The sequence below is a fragment of the Chionomys nivalis genome, chromosome 11, assembly GCF_950005125.1.
Source record: "Chionomys nivalis chromosome 11, mChiNiv1.1, whole genome shotgun sequence".
Classification (NCBI taxonomy): domain Eukaryota; kingdom Metazoa; phylum Chordata; class Mammalia; order Rodentia; family Cricetidae; genus Chionomys; species Chionomys nivalis.
In genome coordinates, this window is record NC_080096.1 from 39,166,443 (window position 1) to 39,186,424 (window position 19,982).

Below are 19,982 nucleotides of genomic sequence, written 5' to 3' on the forward strand. Positions count from 1 at the left end.
AACCCCGCCCACAGCCTGATTCCGATTGGCGTTCCCAACCACCTCGCCACACCCACCGAGGGCTCATGACGTACTTCCGCCATCTCTGCCGCCGGCCGTGCGCAGTCCCGGGGAATTGTTCTGCGCTGCACTTTCCGGTTCCAAGCTGTTCGCTTTCTGCTGTTAGAAGCGCTTCCCCAGCCGCCGGACGTCTTTTTGAAACCTGGATGTGACGTATTGAAGAAGCCGACGGAAATAGAATTGAAAGCGTTCTAAAATGGCGAACCGTACGGTCAAGGATGCGCACAGCATCCATGGCACCAACCCTCAGTATCTGGTGGAGAAGATCATTCGGACGCGAATCTATGAATCAAAGTACTGGAAAGAAGAGTGCTTTGGACTTACGGGTGAGTGACCACCCGCGTCTCGGCTTGCGGCTGGTTTCTTCTGACTCAGTGAGGAAAGATAGACCTTAGGATGCTAGTACTGGAGAAGAGTATGTCAGCCCTTCACATAAACTGCTCTGTGCCTAGACTTGCACTAGACATGACACAGACAAATCTGACAGGGTCTTTCTTAATAATAATATGCTGAAGGATTTCTTTAGGTTCTTTGAGACATTCCAGACTGGCCTCGAACTTAGAGATCCACCTGCCGCTGCCTCTCGTTTAAAGGCGTGCGGCACCACCGCGCAGCATCTGGGGGTCATGACAGGCGCTTTTCTCCACGATTTGTTTGATAAAGGATTGTTCTCCTAATATTACATTCTTGCTGACTATTTAGGAGCTCTAAACCTTTAACCGTTTTCACCTTCCAACCAAGAAAAGCTAAGATCTATATTATATCTTAGATGTCTCTATTTGTGTTTGGTTATTTCAGCTGAACTTGTAGTCGACAAAGCCATGGAGTTAAGGTTTGTGGGTGGTGTCTATGGTGGAAACATAAAGCCAACTCCTTTCCTCTGTTTAACCTTGAAGATGCTTCAGATTCAACCTGAGAAAGATATCATTGTTGAGTTCATAAAAAATGAAGATTTCAAGTGAGTACAATGTGGGCTAGTACAAAATTCTCAGTGGTTCAGAATTGGGCTTTGTTAGCTGCCTGAGTGTTGTGTGTGTCATTGCAGGCTTTTGCCCTTGAACTAGTATTTTGACTGTCGTGGTTCCGTACACCTTCTACTTTCATCAGTCTCGGTAGCTTCCCCTTCCCCCAAAAGCATTTCACAAATGAAATAAATATACACAAATATGTGTACATGTACACACACATTATCTCAAAAAATGTTGGTAGACAATAGATGAGGGGGTCACACAACAGAGGATTTTAGTTAACGGGTTAGATCTGTATCTTATCCAGACTTTGGTACCTGTTGACTGTGACCTTTAATTTTTTAAGCTTACAGATGCATGGCAAAGAAAATTAGCTGCTTCATAGTATCCATTCTCTAGGAGTTTAGAGCCAGGTATAATAGCTGATCATGTACCATGATTTGTTTTAGGGGCTTTATATAAAGTGATTCATTTTGTGTTCACACTATTGCTTTAAAAATATGATGACATTTTACATAGGAAGAAGCCAAGGCCCAGAGAGATGGTAAGTGGTTTGCCTAAGGACGGGCAACAGTTAAGAGCCAGGTCTGGGGCTGAGGTACAGCTTGGTAGTAGAACAAATACAGGGCTCTGGGTTTGTTTTTTAACTGAGATAGTGCCTCACGGTGTATCCTGACTGACCTTGTATTTATGGCAGTTCTCTGTCCTCTGCCTCCCGAGTGCTGGGCCACAGGGACCACTCGTGTCAGAATGCATACTCTTTATATACTGCTCTTCTGTGATGAAGCTTGAATTTCAAATGGAGATTTGAGTAAGGATTCAGAAACACGAGATAAGGAAAAAGAAGGAATATTACCAAAAAAATAACTAGAAAAATAGCTTATGCTGTAAGAACTTCACACATGCTCGTACCCTTCTAACATAGTTCCCTTACATTTTTTTATGGCACCAAGGCAGTTAGTTAGGCTGTAGCTTCTCCATTATAGAAGTTGAGAAAACAAGTTACATGTCTGCTGTCAAAGTAATGTACGAAATCAGAATTTTAACTTCTATGACTTTGACCTTTTTCCAGAACCTACATTTATAGCAATATATGCTTGTTCTAACATTGTTATAAAATGTATATAATACTTTGTGTTGCTAAATTTATTATCTTTCTGGAATCTTAGGCAAATTCTGTGAAGTTTTACACATGATATATCTGAAAGTTGAGCAACATATACCAATCTCCACAGCTAGTAATTGATTAGGAAGTTCATTGGGTTTCCATATTTTAGCCATCATCTCTTCTATGCTACCTTCAAAATTATGGCTGTTTGTTTGTTTGTTTTGTTTTCGAGACAGGGTTTCTCTGTGTAACAACCCTGGCTGTCCTGGAACTCACTCTGTAGACCAGGATGACCTCAGACTCATAGAGATCTGCCTGCCTATGCCTCTCGAGTACTGGGATTAAAGGTATGCGCCACCACCACCCAGAAATTATGGCTTTATTATCTGATAACAAGAAAAACAAACCAGAATACTTTTATCTAATATTGTCATGAGAAAAGCTAGTTATAGAACTCAGAAACTCTTAGGCTGGCCTGTTGTTTCAATGTCCTCTCTCTGTTAGGTATGTCCGGATGTTGGGGGCACTTTACATGAGGCTGACAGGAACTGCAATTGATTGCTACAAATACTTGGAGCCTTTATACAATGACTATCGAAAAATCAAAAGCCAGAACCGAAATGGGGGTGAGTATGATACAAGTCTCTAGACTATTTTCCTAGGCCACTTGTATTCTCCTGTGTCTCCACTCGTTTTCACAAACACCGAATGTTCCTCACCGTCTCCCTCACTGGACGCATAGCATCTGCTTAGCCTGAACCCTTGGGTACATGACTGCCTCCCTTTCCTGTCAGATTGACCTTCCACACCTACTCCATCCACAAGGTCTAGAAGCTTCAAATTGGTCTCTCTATAAAACCCGACTTAGACTGCCCAAAGTCATTTTCCAAATGCCACAGCTTCACTTTTTTCCCCTGTAGGCTACTCAATGTTATACTTTGTAGACTAAATGGACCTGTGTTGTCCATGTAGGTACTCCACTGAAAACACTAAGCTTATCCAAGGACAGAGACATCTCTATATGTTTTATACATACACCCTGGTTTTGTTTTGTCTTGTCTTGAGGGCATGTGGCCCAAGTGGACCTTCAACACTGTGTAGCTAAGGAGGACTTCAAACTTCTGATTCTCTGGTCTCTGCCTCCTGAATATGGGAATTACAGGTGTACATGACCATGCCTGTCTTTATTTGGGGGGCAGGGGTGCGTATTGGAGAACTAAACCTCATCATGCATGTGAGATCTGTGTTCTGCCACTGAGCTCCAGGCCTTGCCCTCAGAGATACACCTTCTATGTTAAGAAAGGGTTTGTGGTAATACAAACAGAACCTCTTAATTGGAGACACACCTTTCTTCTTAGGAATATAGAAGATTGAAATTTAATATAAGTTGAATATTCCTTACTCAAAAGGACTTAGAACCAGAGTGTTGTAGGCTTCAGTGCATTTTAGACTTTGCAATAGTTGTATAAACTGTCAGATGACATCCCTATTCAGAAACCTCAAATTCTTCAAAATCCAAAACGTAGTGAGTTTCATGTCCATGTTCAAAAAAGTTTCAGACTTAAGATCTTTTCAGATTTAGTCGTTTTGTCTTGGCCTTCTCAATCTGTATTGCACTTTAAACTTGTTTATCATATTTCTTCACTGAACTAATATGTATTGAGAATTGTGTTATACCAGGGACTGGAAGCAACATGGTGAACAGGTGGATATGACTGTGGTCATTTTTGGACGAGTTCCTTATATTGTGGTAAACCAAGATGGGATTTCCCAAAGCCTTGACATTTCAGGCTATGGTAGTCCTGCACATGACGATATGTAGGCAGCGTCCCTGTACCTTCCCTAATGGACACAACTAGACTTCCTTTAAGTAGGGTGATAGAGGTGTGCAAAGTCACTTGTTGAGAACTATAAAACTAAGATAGTAGCAGTAAGGATTCTAAAAAACGTATCCTTTTTGTGCTGTGAAAAATGAAATATTCTTTGTTTTAATATTTTATTTCTTGTGTGTGTTTGTGTTTGTAATAAGCACATGTGCTATGGTGCATGTGTTGAAGTCAAAAGATAAATCTAAGAATTGGACCTATTTTCCCACTGTGGTTCCTGGGATCAAACTCAGATGATCAGGCTTGTGTGGCAAGTGCCTATATCTGCTGGGCTACACCATGGACCCCTAAAATATAAATATTATATATTCGGGGACATTGTAGGTTAATGGGAGAAATTACAACTAAGTGACTTCTTAGTGTTAACTTTGGTTATATAATCTTGACTTATCTATTCAGTGTTATCCTACATAATTCATAAAGCACTATTTGTGCTTTAATGTTTGTGTCTCCAGTTTTTTTGTTTTGTTTTGTTTTGTGGTGTTTGATAGGAATTGAACCTAGAACTTCATATATACAAGGCAAGTTCCTTACCACTGAACTATACCCGCAGCTGATCTTTAATACTTGGAACAGCCTTATTCATCTCTTAGTTCCTTGTTTCTAAAGAGGCTTGACTGGGCTGACACCTCCTGTCTAGTCTGACTTAAGCCTGGGACCCAGATGATTGAAGAAGAGAACAACTCAGTTTTCCTCTAACCTCCACACATGTACTGTGAAAGAGCGTGCACACGCAGTAAATAAATAATAAACAATTAAAAATGTTTAAAGAGGTTGGGGATTTAGCTCAGTAGCAGAGCACTGGCTAGGTAAGCACAGGACCCCAGGTTCAGTCCCCATCTCCAAGATAAGGAAGTAAAGAGGTGTGGGCATGTAGGGAGCTTCATGGAAAGTTTCATGATTCTTTGACTGTTTGGTTAACTAGGTCTATCATTTCCAGGTTGCTTGAACTAATCATTTTGCCTTCCAGAGTTTGAACTGATGCACGTGGATGAGTTCATCGATGAACTTCTGCACAGTGAGAGAGTCTGTGATATCATTTTACCCCGGCTACAGGTATGAAACATGGGTCTGCTATAGAGTCACCTTTTACCTCCCATACAAACACAAGTACATACTAAAAAACACTGAGGGGTTTTCCTAAAAAGTCCTTCTATCACACTTTGTACAGGAGAGGGAATGAGGTAGAAGCAGGGAATGTTACCGGGGTAGGACGTTGGAAGTGAATAGCTAGAGAGAACGTTTCTTATTATCACAGGTCTTATAGCTGGAGTACCTTTTCTCAAACTGGTGAGCTTAGGCTATGAAACAGAAAAAAAGAATGTGAACATTCAATCCCTTAAACGTCTTGTTTATCACCCTGCCTCACATCCCGTGAGAACTATCCATGAAGCACCCTTCAGGGTTAGAGGGGACCGGTGTTCTTACTTTGTTTTGTTTTTCTGATAGTCTTGACCATATAGCAACAACTGGCCTGGAACTGACCATATAAACGTTGTTGTCCTCTTGCCTGTCTTCAGATGCTGGGATTATAGGCTTGCACCATCATGTCTGGCTAAGACTGCATTTTTAGTTTTAAAGAGAAAAAAGATATGGTGGATAACCTTAAATGAAATGTGCTGTAGTGGAGAGTTGATTGGATAAGGATTTAACCTAAGTTCATGTATTATTATAGAACCCAATCTATAAAATAGGAAATTCCTATTGAAAAGAAAAAAAGCAGGGGCGGGAGCTTGACTCAAAGGAAAATGTGCCAGGTGTGGTGGTGCGCTCTTTCAGCCCCAGCACTCAGGAGGCAGAGGTGGCAGTTCTCTTGTGAGTTTAAAGCCAGCTTGATCTACATAGAAAGTTCCAAGCTAGCCAGGGTTACATAGTGAGACAGTGAAGAAGGAATCAAGAAATCATTCTGCTCCATATTAGTCCTATATTATTTGTGTTTTAATAAGTAAAGCTTTCCTGAAGATCAGGGGGCAAAACAGCCACACTAGTCAGCTGTACAGGCCAGGGAGTGGTGACACACACCTTTAATCCCAGGACTCAGGAAACAGATCCAGATGGATCTCTGTTAGTTCAAGGCCACCCTGGGCTATACAAGATTGAATTTGTCTAAAAGAGAAACAGCTCACACACGGGTGATCCCAGCACTACGGAGGTTGGTACCGGAGTGATATGGCTGAGTGAAGAAGGAATATAAGGGAGAAGAGACAGGAACTCAGTGGGGTGCAGTCTTCAGGGCTTGTGCAGACAGGATCTCGCCCATTTTTAGTCTGAGGTGGAGATAAAAGCCCGTGACTGACTGCTTTGCTTTTCTGATCTTCAGGTTGAACCCCAATATCTGTCTCTGGGTTTTTATTGTTCGTGTTTCAGCTTAGTGTCTTAACTAAAGGAAAGCTAAGTGACTGTCTCTACCTATTCCTCCCTTACATCTCGAAACTAGACCTACAGGACAATTTACAGGCATGGAAGAGATTTTACTATCTTGATTGTAGTGAAAATTTCAGGTGTGTATTTTTATAATAAAACTTAAATTTTGCTGGGCAGTGGTGGTGCACGCCTTTAATCCTAGCATTTGGGAGGCAGAGGCAGGCGGATCTCCTTGAGTTTGAGGCCAACTCTGATCTACAAAGTGAGTTCCAGGACAGCCAGGACTGTTACACAGAGAAACCCTCTCTTGAAAAAATTTTATACTTTTTTTTTTGGGGGGGGGGGTTCGAGACAGGGTTTCTCTGTGCCTTTGGAGCCTGTCCTGGAACTTGCTCTGTAGACCAGGCTGGTCTCCAACTCACAGAGATCCGCCTGCCTCTGCCTCCCAAGTTCTGGGATTAAAGGCGTGCACCACCATTGCCCGGCTTTATACTTTAAATATACTTTAAAAGTACAGTTTTCATTGTATGTCAGAAAAGGCAAGTTGACTAGGATGGCGCATGTCTGTAATTACTAGTATTCCAGTGGCTGAAGCAAGATGTTGAGTTCAAGACAGCCAGTGACTACACAGGAAGTCTTACCTACAAAAAAAAAGAAAAAGGGAAACCCTTAGGGCTGAGAAAATGGTTTAGTGGGTAAAACACTTGCTGCACAAGTCAACACCCTGAGTACAGATCCTTAGAACTCACACAGAGCGAGCATTTGCAGCAGTAATCCTAGCAGGCCACTAGGGAGATGGAAGACAGACAGTATAACTGCTAGGAGTTCACACAGCAGCTAATTTGCATACATGGCAGTGAAGAGGACCCTGCATTAAACAGAGTGGAAGGCAAACCATGACACAGGTGGTCCTCTGCTTTGGCATACGTGCTCACACTCACAGATAAAGTTTTAAATATTGAAAGAAAAAAAAAGCCTTCACTGAAAAGATTGGGGCACGGCCTTTAATCGCAGAACTTGGGAAGCAATCTCTAAATTTGGGGCCATCCTTGTGTAGTTCTAGGACAACCAAGCCTTCATTGTGAAAACAATGAAAACAAACAAACAAAAAATACCAAAAACCAAGTCTGTGCTAGGAAAATGGCTCAATGGTTAAGAGTGCTTGTTCTGTAAACATGAGGACTCAATTCAAATCCCAGCACCAATGTAAAAAGCATGGCTGCTAAGTGCCTACTACCCAAGCTTGGCAGGCAGGGAACTTTGCCAGATAGCATAGCCAAATGGCAAGCTTCCAGTTCAGGGAAAGACTGTCTCTGTGCAGCAAGATGGAGAGCAACAAAAGGTGCCCACTGTCTTGTTCTGGCCTTCCACGAGTAAGCATGGGCACAGATATTCATACATTTATGTACATGTATCACACAAATTAACTAATTTGTCTTTATAAAATTAAAACATTGTTTTTCAGTTAATTTTATTTTTACTAATTATTAGTAGTAGAGTGCGCACCAAGGCAAGTAAGGGCTAGAGGACAATTTTTTTTTTTTTAAAGATTCCATGCATGCCCACATTCCAGAAGAGAGCACCAGATCTCATTACAGATGGCTGTGAGCCACCATGTGGTTGCTGGGAATTGAACTCAGGACCTCTGGAAGAGCAGTCATTGCTCTTAACCTCTGAGCCATCTCTCCAGCCCCTAGAGGACAATTTTTGAGGTTCAGTTCTCACCTTCTACCAGAGAATGCAAGAAGAGGGCATTGGATGGATCCTCTGGAGCTGGTAAGCCCCCGTGTAGATAGATATTGAGAACTGAACTCTGGTCCTCTCCAAGTGCAGCAAGTGTTTGTTCTTCATTGCTAAATTATCTCTCCAGCCCTGAGATTAATTTTTGACTACATAGATACTGATTGACATTCCAGTGACCTTATAGGACCACAGGAAATAGAACCAATTGAAAATGGGCTTGTTCTCGTCAGCATTGTTTATGTTTGTAGTGGAACTTAAAAGAGCATATACGTGCATATTAGCTTCTGAGGGAAGTCTTGAGGTGCAATACGACTTACTATACCTGAGCTGTTGCTTCACAGCCGTTCTGTCAACCCCAGAAGCTCAGTGTTACCATCAGGACCTGGAGGAAACAGCAATGACTTAACTTTTACTGTGTTCTCTGTAGAAACGCTATGTACTGGAGGAAGCTGAGCAACTGGAGCCTCGAGTGAGTGCTCTAGAAGAGGACATGGATGACGTAGAGTCCAGTGAAGAGGAGGAAGAGGAAGATGAGAAGGTAAGGCATATGAGAGCTTTAAGGCTAGGAAGGAAGGAAATGGCCCTTATTTTACAAGCTTTAAGTTTTAAATTAATGATAACCTTTTATTATTACTTTTGTTTTGTTTCGTTTGTTTTTCTAGACAGGGTTTCTCTATGTAGCTCTGGCTGTCCTGAAACTCACTCTGTAGACCAGGATGGCCTCAAACTCAACAGAAGTTTCACCTGCCTGTGCCTCCCGAGTGCTGGGATCAAAGGCATGCGCCACCACCACCCAACCTCTTCAAATCCTTCATGAAATAATTATTTGGGGAACCTTTTGGAGAAGGAGGGCCCTATTGTGTGGATGAGGCTAGATAGACATTTCAGATCTGCCTCAGGGATGCTAGGATCACAGCCCTGTGCACAAAAAAGGAGACTTTATATCTTTTTTTCTTTTTTTTTTTTTTTGGTTTTTCGAGACAGGGTTTCTCTGTGGCTTTGGAGCCTGTCCTGCAGCTAGCTCTGTAGACCAGGCTGGTCTCGAACTCACAGAGATCCGCCTGCCTCTGCCTCCCGAGTGCTGGGATTAAAGGCGTGCGCCACCACCGCCCGGCTTATCTTTTTATTATAATGCCCTTTAGAGTACGATATCCCTTGGCTTGAATGCCTCAGCTCTGTCATAGCAGTGGTGTGAGCTTAACAGTCATGATTCCCCCTGCCTCTACCCCCCATTGAGTGAGGGATTGAATCCAGTCTCGAAACACTGCTGTGTAAGGTCTCAGAGTATATTTCCACATAATTGCAAATGTATGGTAGGTATTACATTTAGGGGAAAAGGCTTGAACATACTCTAGAGGGAAGTTAGCCATGTTTTGTCAGAACTATAATCACAGTGCTGAAAAGCTTGAAAACAAGCTCCCAGCTGTCAGTGACTGAGGAGTCAGATTGTTAACCTGATTATCAGGCAGCCATTAATAATATGAAATAGCTTATAGTAAAAGAGCTCTAAAGCATTTGTAATTAAATTCTGGGAAACAGCCGGGCGGTGGTGGCGCACGCCTTTAATCCCAGCACTTGGGAGGCAGAGGCAGGCGGATCTCTGTGAGTTCGAGACCAGCCTGGTCTACAAGAGCTAGTTCCAGGACAGGCTCCAAAACCACAGAGAAACCCTGTCTCGAAAAACCAAAAAAAAAAAAAAATTCTAGGAAACATGCCTAGAAAGGGCCAGAAGGGCGGTTGGTGGTGCACACCCTTAATCCCAGTACTTGAGAAGCAGAGGCAGGTGGATCTCAGTGAGTTTGAAGCCAGCCTGGTCTACAAAGAGAGTTCCAGGACAGCCAGTGCTGTTACACAGAGAAACCCTGTCTCAAAAAACCAAAAGAAAAGAAAAGGAGTGGGAGGCAGAAGAAAATAAAAGGAAATGGTAACCTTGATGCACACGGCAGCACCTGCCTTTCATTCTAGCTTTCCAGAGATGCAGGAACAGAACAGCCAGAGTTGCCTCCAAAACTAAAAAGTTAACCTCAGATTAGATTTTCTATTGGTGAAACAGTAATCTATTTTCCTGAACTTGGAATTATCTATTCCTGTTCCTTGTGGTACTTTACTTTTTTAATCTCCCTTTTCCTCCACTGCACTGCTATCTCTGGCACAATTCCAAGTTGTAAATGCCATTCATCTATGATCATTTTCTTCTGCTGGCAAATGTGTACAAGTAGGACCCTGCCCCAACTGTATAGCTTCAGAGTACATCTTGACCAACATCGTGATACGTAGAACAGCAGATGTCTCTTCTGCTCTTCTTCAGTAGCGGCTTTCCTATTTTTGCTCCATTCTTTGTTCTCTCTTTATCTCTCTTATTTCTATTTCTGTGTGTGTGTGGGTATGTGCACATGAATCAGGTGCTCTCAGAGACCAGAGGTGTTAGGTCCCCTGCAGGGGCTATAGGTCACTGTGAGGCACCTGGCACTGGAGACCCAGTTTCAGGAAATAAGCCTTCCCCTTCAAGACGGAATGGGTTCTCTGTGTAGCCCTTATAGTCCTAGAACTTGTTTTGTAGACCAGCTTGACCTTGAAATCAGAGATCCGCCTGCCTCTGTCTCCTGAGTGCTGGGATTAAAAGCGTGCGCCACCACCGCTCGCACTATTTTTTCCTACTGTACTCACATTCATAGGCTGATATTGGTTAATCCTTTTTTTAAGACAAGGTTTTTCTGTATAGACCAGGCTGGCCTCAAACTCAGAGATCCGCCTGCCTCTGCTTCTCAAGTGCTGGGATTAAAGGCGTGCGCCGCCAGCACCTTGCCTGGTAATTCTTTTTGTCACTAAGACTACCCCTTTATGTAGTCAGATCACGATTGTAGAGTCATTGTCCATTGGAACAGAATAGGGAGGGAACCATAGCTGTGTTCTTGCGTGACTTCCTTTAGTAAAAGCCAATACTCATCCATCTTGTTTCAAGCTGGAAAGAGTACCATCACCTGATCACCGACGAAGAAGCTACCGAGACTTGGACAAGCCACGGCGCTCTCCTGCACTGCGCTACAGGAGGAGTCGGAGTCGGTCTCCCAGGAGGTAGGGCTGGAACACTACAGCCTAGGAATCTGACTTCCAGGGAAGTTTATAGAGATGTTTGCCAGGATATCTGTTTCCTTGTTCCTACTGAATCATCATCACCCATAAAGCCTCATTGGCAGAGGGAAAAGGCCATTTCTTTAATCTTAGCTTGTGGTCAGTGAATTAAGCTGGGCTTGGATATACAATTGAGTTATGTTTCTTTGCTCACCTGTTGTGATTATGTATTTCCCAGAGAGTAGAGTAACCTTAATAAGGATGGCTAGTACAGCTTCTCTGTGCCTCCCATCCTCCAATAGGTTAAGTTGGTTATGTTTTGAAGATGGTGACAGAATGCCAGACACAACAGAACCTTCCTGCAAGTGTTATTCTCGTATATGTATGTTTGTTATTTTCCCCCTGGTAAAACTAAATTGCATGGCTAGAGTGTTAGAAGTTGACATGTACTACATTTAAGACACAGATACAAGAAAGAACCAGTCAGGGGCCATTGTTCAGTCCCTGGCACTCCTCCCCTCTTTAAAAAAAAAAATAGAACAAGTAAATTTTATGTGTTTATTTTTGTGATTTACAAGATCCAGTGCACTAACCTGCTCTTCCTCTTCCCACAGGCGAAGTAGATCCCCCAAAAGGAGAAGGTAGGTCCTGAGTCATTTCTAACAAGAGGGTTCTGAGAAGGGAACGTGCTGAGCTGGCTGTTTTTTCCATAGCCCTTCTCCCCGCCGAGAAAGACATAGGAGCAAGAGTCCACGACGCCATCGAAGCAGGTCCCGAGACAGACGACACAGATCCCGCTCTAAATCCCCAGGTATAGTATTTGGGCTCTTTCCTGCTTGTCTTAGTAAAGAAATCTAAAAGGAGCATTAAAATCCTTCAACACAAATATATAGCGGCACTACTACCTAACAGGAAAGGAGATGGGCATGGAATTCAGAAGTGAGAATACTCATTAGATTCTAGTGAGGGGATTACAGTTGTTTGTTTTTATCCAAAATTGCAGAAATAAGACCTAGTATAATATCGGTCAAAGCCTGAGGTAACGTTTTGTGAAGTTAGCCATAATGCTCTGGATATATGATTTCACTACTGCATTCCCTGCCACAACTAACAACCAAAAGAGGTGTAATAGTGAGTGGTGTCCTCAGACTAGGCCAACAAAGCCTAGTGAAAGGAATTGGGGGAGGTGAGAATAATAGCCAACAAATAGGAAAACAAAAACTCTCATCCAATGACCTTTTCTTCCCTAGGTCATCACCGTAGTCACAGACATAGGAGTCACTCAAAGTCTCCTGAAAGGTATGGGTTAAACCTCTACTGTAAGAATTTAATTCTGGGCTGGGAAGGTGGCTCATTGGGTAAAGTGCTTCTCATGCAAGTACGAGAATTGGAATTCAACCCATAACACCTGTGTTAAAAGCGCCTGAAATCTTACTGCTGGAGAGGCAGAAAGACCCATTGAATTTGCTAGCCAGCCAAGTCTAGCCAATCAGCCAGCTTCAAGTTCAGTGAGACTCTGTCTCAAAAAATAAAGTGGGGAATGAGTTAGGAAGACATTCGATATTTACCTCTGGCTTCCACGTGTGCACATGCACACATTTAAATCTTTATTCAATAGTTAAAGTTTTAAATATAACTGAGATGGGGAATTTTGTTTTGATGTGGGTATTGGTAGTTCATTACAAGGTAAAATATGCTCCCCTTCTCCCCCACCAATTTCTTCTGCACCTTGTTTCCCTTCTTGGAATTAAAAACTTTGAATGGTGGTCTCAGTGGATGTATATGTGTTTATCTGCATACACATAAGATGTCAGTGGAGGCCAAAAGTATAGAATCCCCAGGAACTGCATATGTATTTTTTGTGAGCCACCCAATGTGGGTGCTGAGAACTGAACTTAGGTCCTCTATACCAGTGCCTGCTCTTAACCACTGAGCCATCTGTAGCCTAAGAACTAACTTTTAAAACTTAACAGTTGAGTCCTTGAACAAGTCATTTTTAATTTTTAATTCATCTTTATTAGAACGCTGTGGGCCATGTACCCCATTAAGTACATTCTTACCCTATGAAGCAGTTGTTTGGTAGCAAATTCTAAATATCATCCTTGACTCATAGTGCTGTTCAGAAACATTAAAAACAAAAACAAAAAATCTCCTAATAGGATCTCAATGGCTCAAAGGGAAAAGTGCTTCCTGTGCAAAGGGGTCCAAATCCTCAGAAACCACTTAAAAAGCTAGGCAGGTGATTTTCACTGCCTTGAATCCCAACACTCTGAATAGGATCCTCAAAACAAGCTGGCTATCTAGACTAGCTTCATTTTGAGCTATAGTTTCCATTGTGAGATGTCTTGTTTTCTGTTACTGGGATAGACAGCATGACCCAAAGCAATAGGTTTATTTCAAATTATACTTCCAGGTAACAGTCTGTGATTGAGGGAAGTCAGGGTAGGGAGGGATTCAAGCAGGATCCATGGTGGAAAGCTGCTTACTTCCTTGCACTCTGGCTAGTTTTACACAGCCTAGCCCCAACTACCTTGTGATGGTGCTGCCCTCAGTGGACTAGGCCCTCCTACATCATTCAAGACAACCTCTCAGACATGGCCAAGGCCAGTCTAATGTGGAGAAATCCTCAATTGAGATTCCATTTCCCAGCTGAGTGTGTCAAGTTGATAAAATAAAAACTAAGTAGCACATCCTGCCTCAAAAAAGCACTCAAGGAAGACACGGGGGTCAGATTCCAGCCTCTACACGTGCATGCCCTCAAGCGCATGTGCACATTTGCAGGCATGCAACACACACACACACACACACATAAATTTGTGCTGGGTAAGGTGATGAACACCTGTAATCGCAGCACCGGGGAGGCAAAAGTGGGAGGCCGTCAACAAAACACACAAAGTGCACCTAATGTTTGTGTCGTCTCTATTCGTCAGTGTCAGCATACTATGAATGTCTGTCTTCCTTGTTTGCTCCTTAATTTAATGGTTTATTATCTCATTTCAGGTCTAAGAAAAGCCACAAGAAGAGCCGGAGAGGAAATGAGTAATGGATTCATTTTGATTTTAGTCCAGATGGCTTCCTGTGAATATGAGAATATCTGTTAAAGGGAAATATTCAAGATCAGGCAGCTATGAGTATTGGGGTTTTTAAAAATCAAGTTCTTGTTTTGTTTTTATTTTAACATTATAGAGGTGCTAGGTTTTGTATCTCTGAATTATAATTAACATCTTTGAAGGGTGTCTTTGACCAAATCAAGGTCAGGTTTTGACCTAACCAATTATGGTATTCATACTTACCAAGGTTAGAGATGACCTGGGAGTTGGGGAGATTCAGGACAATGAAGAGATGTAGTTCACGGGCGACTCTTTTCTTATTTGTAATTAAACCTGACGCAGTTGTCATTTATCTCTAGTTTCTCTATGAAACCCTAGAATGCAGTGGTTTATGCTGCTGCGACCCAGCTAGTGAAGCACTTCTCACTGACTACAGACAGCAGCAGTAACAGTAAACACACAGTTACTAGTTAGCGGTTTTGTAAGAACAGAATACATTCAAACATGAAAGTTTTTCTGTATTTTTTTTAATTCAGTTTCATTAAACAATTCAACATGATTGCAATTAACATCCTTTATACAAGCCAGGTATGGTGGTTCACACCTGTAATCTCAACACAGGCTGAAGCAGAATATTGTGTAGTTTTCACCTAGGTTGCTTTTAGAGGGTATAAAGTGAGAGGGTTGTGATGGTAATGAAAATGACACATTCTGTTTAAGACAGCTGCAGTATTTCTACATGGATAGAAAGAGGGACTAGTAGGGTTCAGCGTGATGGTCTAGGCCAGAACTGACCATTGTCAAAGACGTTTAGATGCCCAGGGAGTATCAGTAGATTTAAGAACAGTAGCAGCACCACAGGCAATGCCAACACTTGTGACTAGTAATACAGGTCACCTAGTAAATACTGGAATGAGCCATTCACAAAGGTAGAATCAGTAGATCAAGGACACTGAAGGGTCTGAAGATATATAAGCAAAATAAAAGCTTTACTAAGTCCATAGGCTTAATACTGATATTAGAGAGTATTATTGTATTAGCTAAAACAATTCCTTCTGCCTGTACTTACCTTCCTCCTTTAAGAGGGTAGAAATGACTGACTTCTTGTCACTATAAGCCTAGGAAGAACTGTAAAGACCAGCTGCCTTATAGGATCCAGCTTCTCAGGAAGTCATAGCTGGTCCTAGGATAAACATTTCTATTGTTTGCTGTTGATTGGGGAACTTTTGTAGCAATATTAAAGCAGTTTTTATCAATTTGCACTTTCATATTCTTTGCTGATTCCTCTAACCATGATACCTAAATTAATAAGAGAATTAATAAAGTTGTAAGACCTATTATAGCTTATAGCTACAATTATATTTTGTGGCTTTTAAAATTACATATATCTCCACTCAGGTTTGGTAGAGATTCCTAGTTATTTCTTATTGAGGTGATTTAGGTGGAAAAAGATCCCTCTGGCGAAATAATCCATGGGCCAAACAAGCACCATCAGTTTAAAAGTTTTAATATTAAGGTAAATTTAAGTAATAAACTTACAACAGAAAGACCCAACAATATTTTAAGAGAAACCTTTCCAAAAGTATATGTTAGATATGATAGAATCTGGATCCATGGGCAGCAAAAAGCATACCATTCCTGCTACTTAATTAGAACAAAGGAAATAAAAATAAGGGTGAGTAGGATATGTTGAATATTGAAGACCATTCTGACAAACCACAGAATTACAGAGATGACATTTGAAGGATAGATGTGTCACCTGTTTTACCTATTATTACATGAGGCCTTTGAATGGTAGCTTTGAAATTCTTAGGTCACAACATAGTCCTAGAAATATGCTTTACATCTCAGCTGTAAACATGCGTATATTCTTTGTGCTGAAACAGGCTTTAAGAAAAAATATGCAGGCCATGTGGTGGTGGCACACGCCTTTAATCCTAGAATTCAGGAGGCAGAAACAGGCAGATCTCTAAATTCAAGGACAGCCTGGTCTACATAGAATGAGTTCCAGGACAGCCAGAGCTAGACAAAGAAACCCTTTCTCAGGAAAACCAAAACCAAACAAAAACCCAAATAATGCAAAATGTATTCATATTAGTTTTACTAAGATTTTTTTTTTTAAAAAAAGATTCGTGTGTATGTGCATGTCTCTTAGTGCAGAGGTAATACATGTACAGGTGCTGATAGGGGCCAGAAAAAGGTGTTGGATCACTTGAAGCTGGCGATTTCATTTGTGAGTAACCTGACATGGGAGCTGGGGTCCAAACCCTACTCCTCATGACTGGGCTCAAATGCTTTTAACCAGGAGCCATTGTTCCAGTTCCTATAGTTAAGATTTTTAAACCACTATGTGGATTTCACTTTCCACAATTTGAAATCCATTTCCTTAAAAGCTTACATAGAACACAAGGACTTTAACATAAATAAATTAAGCAAGATGTGTTTTCCGAGGGAAGAGTGGCAGATTTGTATTAGAACAACCCAGTGTAGCCTCATTAACCTCTTTCTGTTACTGCTCAGTAGTGTGATATGAGTCTTAAACAAAGACCAGAGAATTGCACCCTGGGTCATATGAGGTTAAGAAGTCACTCCAACTCCTTGGCTCTTCACATGCAACCAGCATATAATATACAATATTAATGGTAAAGGAAAAAAGGTTTTGTTCATTTCTTTTTATATTAAGCATACTGACTTCTAAGAGAAACATGAAGCTAGAAAAATGAAAGTTGCCACTCGGGAGGCAGAGGCAGGCGGATCTCTGAGTTCGAGACCAGCCTGGTCTACAAGAGCTAGTTCCAGGACAGGCTCCAAAACCACAGAGAAACCCTGTCTCGAAAAAAACAAAAGAAAAGAAAAGAAAAAAAGGAAAGTCGCATCTTCTGTGTTTTATATAACTGCCCTTAGTCTTGAGAGCAATCTTGTATGGAAAACAGTTGTCATTTCAGTTTCCTAGCCGCCTTCTAAGTCTAGTGAAATTAGTTTCCTGGAGATAAGCATGGGTTCCATGGCTGTGTTTAAGACGGCACATAAGCACACTTTATAAAAGCATTGTGCATATGCACTTATGATAGTTCACTAGAATGATTGAAGTTCACCAGATAATAGAATTCTTAACTGACAGATTTTACTGCTTTACATTTGTCTGTGCACACACAAGTAATATGTGATACCCTGTTTTCTTCATCAAGAAAGGCAAGTCATCTTACTAGCCCTAAACTTTAACACCCTTTCTTTCAGTAAACACATCACATTATCATTTACAAGGAAAAGTGAGTTAGGAGCTTAATGTTTTATCTGGGAATCATTTTTATGGAAGGCACTGCTTCCTGCAGAGACTGAGTTCACTTCCTAGCATCTAATCGAGTAGCTCACAACCACCTATAACTCGGGTGATTAAACACCCTCTTTTAGACTCAGGCACCTGTACTCCCAAGATGAAAATTTTTAAACAACTTTCATCCTTTTACTCTACTAGAGTAAATCTACAAACAAACAGCATTATTTTCCCATTACTATACATGCACTTTATTTACAGGAAAAAACAGCAAAATTGTCTACAGGGCCTCACTATTACAGCAGCCTTGGCTGGCCTGGAACTGGGTGTATAGACAGGGCTGGCTATGACAGACCTACCTGCCCATGTCTTCCAAGTGCTGGGTTGAAAGGTGTGCGCCACCACATGCAGCTAATAGTGTGATTTTTAATAATCTTATTTATTTTTGGTTTTTCAAGTCAGAGTTTCTCTGTGTAACAGTCCTGGCTGTCCTGAAACTTGCTTTGTACAGACTGGCCCCAAACTCACAGAGATCTGCCTGCTTTTGCCTCCCAAGTGCTGGGACTAAAGGCGGGCACCACTATTGCCCATCCAATTTTTAGTTTTTATTTTATTTATGTATTTATTTGGACAGGATTTCTTTGTGTAACAGCCCTAGCTGCCCTAGAACTAGCTCTTGTAGACAAGGCTGGCCTTGAACTCAGAGATCTGTCTGCCTCTGCCTCCCGAGTGCTGGGATTAACGACTTGTGCCACCTGGCCCATCCAAGTTTTAATAATCTTAATGGGCCAAGGTAAAACCACCTTCATGTCAAATGACATACGAATTCTATCAAAAAATATCATTTTAAGAGTGTGCATAGGACTGATCATTTTTTTAACTATTAACTGTTTTTTTCAGACAAAACTGAGCTATTGTATAAATTATATTCTGTTCCTCAGTGTAGAACAGTTTTGCAAACTGAAGGAAGGGCAGATATGCACAGAATTAGTGAATGGAACACTGTCAGAGTAGTAAGGTCTGGGTTAATAATACTCTGCCTTCAGGAAAGGGGGGCTGAGCTAGCATGCTGCCGTGTTGGAATTTTTAAAAGGGTTTGTTTGGTTTTTGTTTTCAGTGAAAAGAATATCATCCTCTTAATCTCTTGGTGAAATATTTCAATGCTTAAAATACCATATTTAATTATTTTTATTATTTAAACAGTCTTTTGTAGCTCAGGCTGGCCTGGAGCTCTAGGTAGTAGAGGATGACCTTGATTTCTTGCCAATTGTTTGAGAGAGGCTCACTATATAACCCTGACTAGCCGGGAACTTGCTGTGTAGATCAGGCTGGCTTCAAACTCAAGATCTGCCTGCTTCTGCCTCTCGAGCATTAGGATTAAAGTTGTACACCATCAAGCCTGACAGGCCGTGAATTTCTTAATCCTCCTGCCTCCACCTAGAGAATGATGGGATTGCAGGATGCTCCAAGTTGTTTTTAACACAAAGTACAGGGAGATCAGTATATTATTAACAAAAGAGTTGACACCACTTTAAGATAATGAGTCTGTAATGTAAAAAAAAACAAAACAAAAAAACAAAACCATTAAATATACCTGTCCTTAACTTGGGGCTGTAAATATGGCAGGGATATCCTCAACCACCTGCATTTAAGGAATATTCCAAGTGTCTTTCAAGTGGAAAATAAAGCAAAAGCCCAATCTCTTATTTAAGTAATAACACGCCTGAGGAAGCAGAACAAAAATAACACACTATCCTTAAAATTAGACTTAGTTTTTGCAAACATCTTTAGTTTTATTTGTCAAATCTAATTTAGGGACTAGGAAAAAAAATAACTCACTGTAAAAGGAATAGGTAAAAAATATGCCACTGAATTTCAATATTCCACACATTTTATAAAAACATTTTGCTTGATGAGTAACTTCATGGCCTATAATGATGGGGCTGAAAATTCGTACTGCAGGTGTTATAATCTCAGAACTACCTATATACTACACACAGGTTTATAGTGAAGCTGGTCTAGCAAACCTATTATACTGCCAGTTATAGAAAGGTACAGCACCCACACTTTCGTATAGTTCATAAAGTGTACGTTTGTGTAGTTAAAAGCGTTTCTATTACTTTAAGGGTGTGATATATTCTGCTGGTAGCCACCTCACACGTCTCATGTTTGTGTGCCTGCTAATTGCAACAAGACGCCAAATAAACTGATTGACCGTATCTAAGTTTAAGCAAACTCTGATGTTTGAACAATGATGACATCACCACATCATGTATTTCTGAGAATACATCCCAGCAGCTACAAGACTAATGACTGATGACCAGTATTGATAAAAAGTAACAATCCTGGCAAGTGTCTGTCCTGGACTCTGAATGGACAGTCTGGCACATACTATTTTATTTCTTCACCAAAAAAAAAAAAAAAAAAAATCCTCTCCTTTTAAAAGATTGGCCGCAG

General features: G+C 41.2%; 1 protein-coding gene across 1 annotated transcript; it reads left to right on the plus strand.

Moving 5' to 3' along the window:
* The first annotated feature begins 90 nt into the window (after positions 1 to 90).
* Positions 91 to 19,981, plus strand: Prpf38a (pre-mRNA processing factor 38A). The gene is made up of 10 exons (XM_057785061.1): positions 91 to 386; positions 859 to 1,018; positions 2,641 to 2,762; positions 4,993 to 5,078; positions 8,557 to 8,667; positions 11,092 to 11,204; positions 11,816 to 11,842; positions 11,915 to 12,012; positions 12,452 to 12,500; positions 14,202 to 19,981. Exons 1-10 carry the CDS (start codon positions 257 to 259, stop codon positions 14,242 to 14,244), a joined length of 939 nt encoding a protein of 312 aa, XP_057641044.1. The 5' UTR covers positions 91 to 256; the 3' UTR covers positions 14,245 to 19,981.
* The last annotated feature ends 1 nt before the right edge of the window (position 19,982 follows it).

Coding starts and splice junctions, on each gene's coding strand:
- Prpf38a (XM_057785061.1), top strand. CDS start 257: ATGGCGAACCGTACGGTCAAGGATGCGCACAGCATCCATGGCACCAAC. Junction 11,205..11,815: donor CGGAGTCGGTCTCCCAGGAG/GTAGGGCTGGAA, acceptor CTCTTCCCACAG/GCGAAGTAGATCCCCCAAAA. Junction 12,013..12,451: donor ATCCCGCTCTAAATCCCCAG/GTATAGTATTTG, acceptor TTTCTTCCCTAG/GTCATCACCGTAGTCACAGA.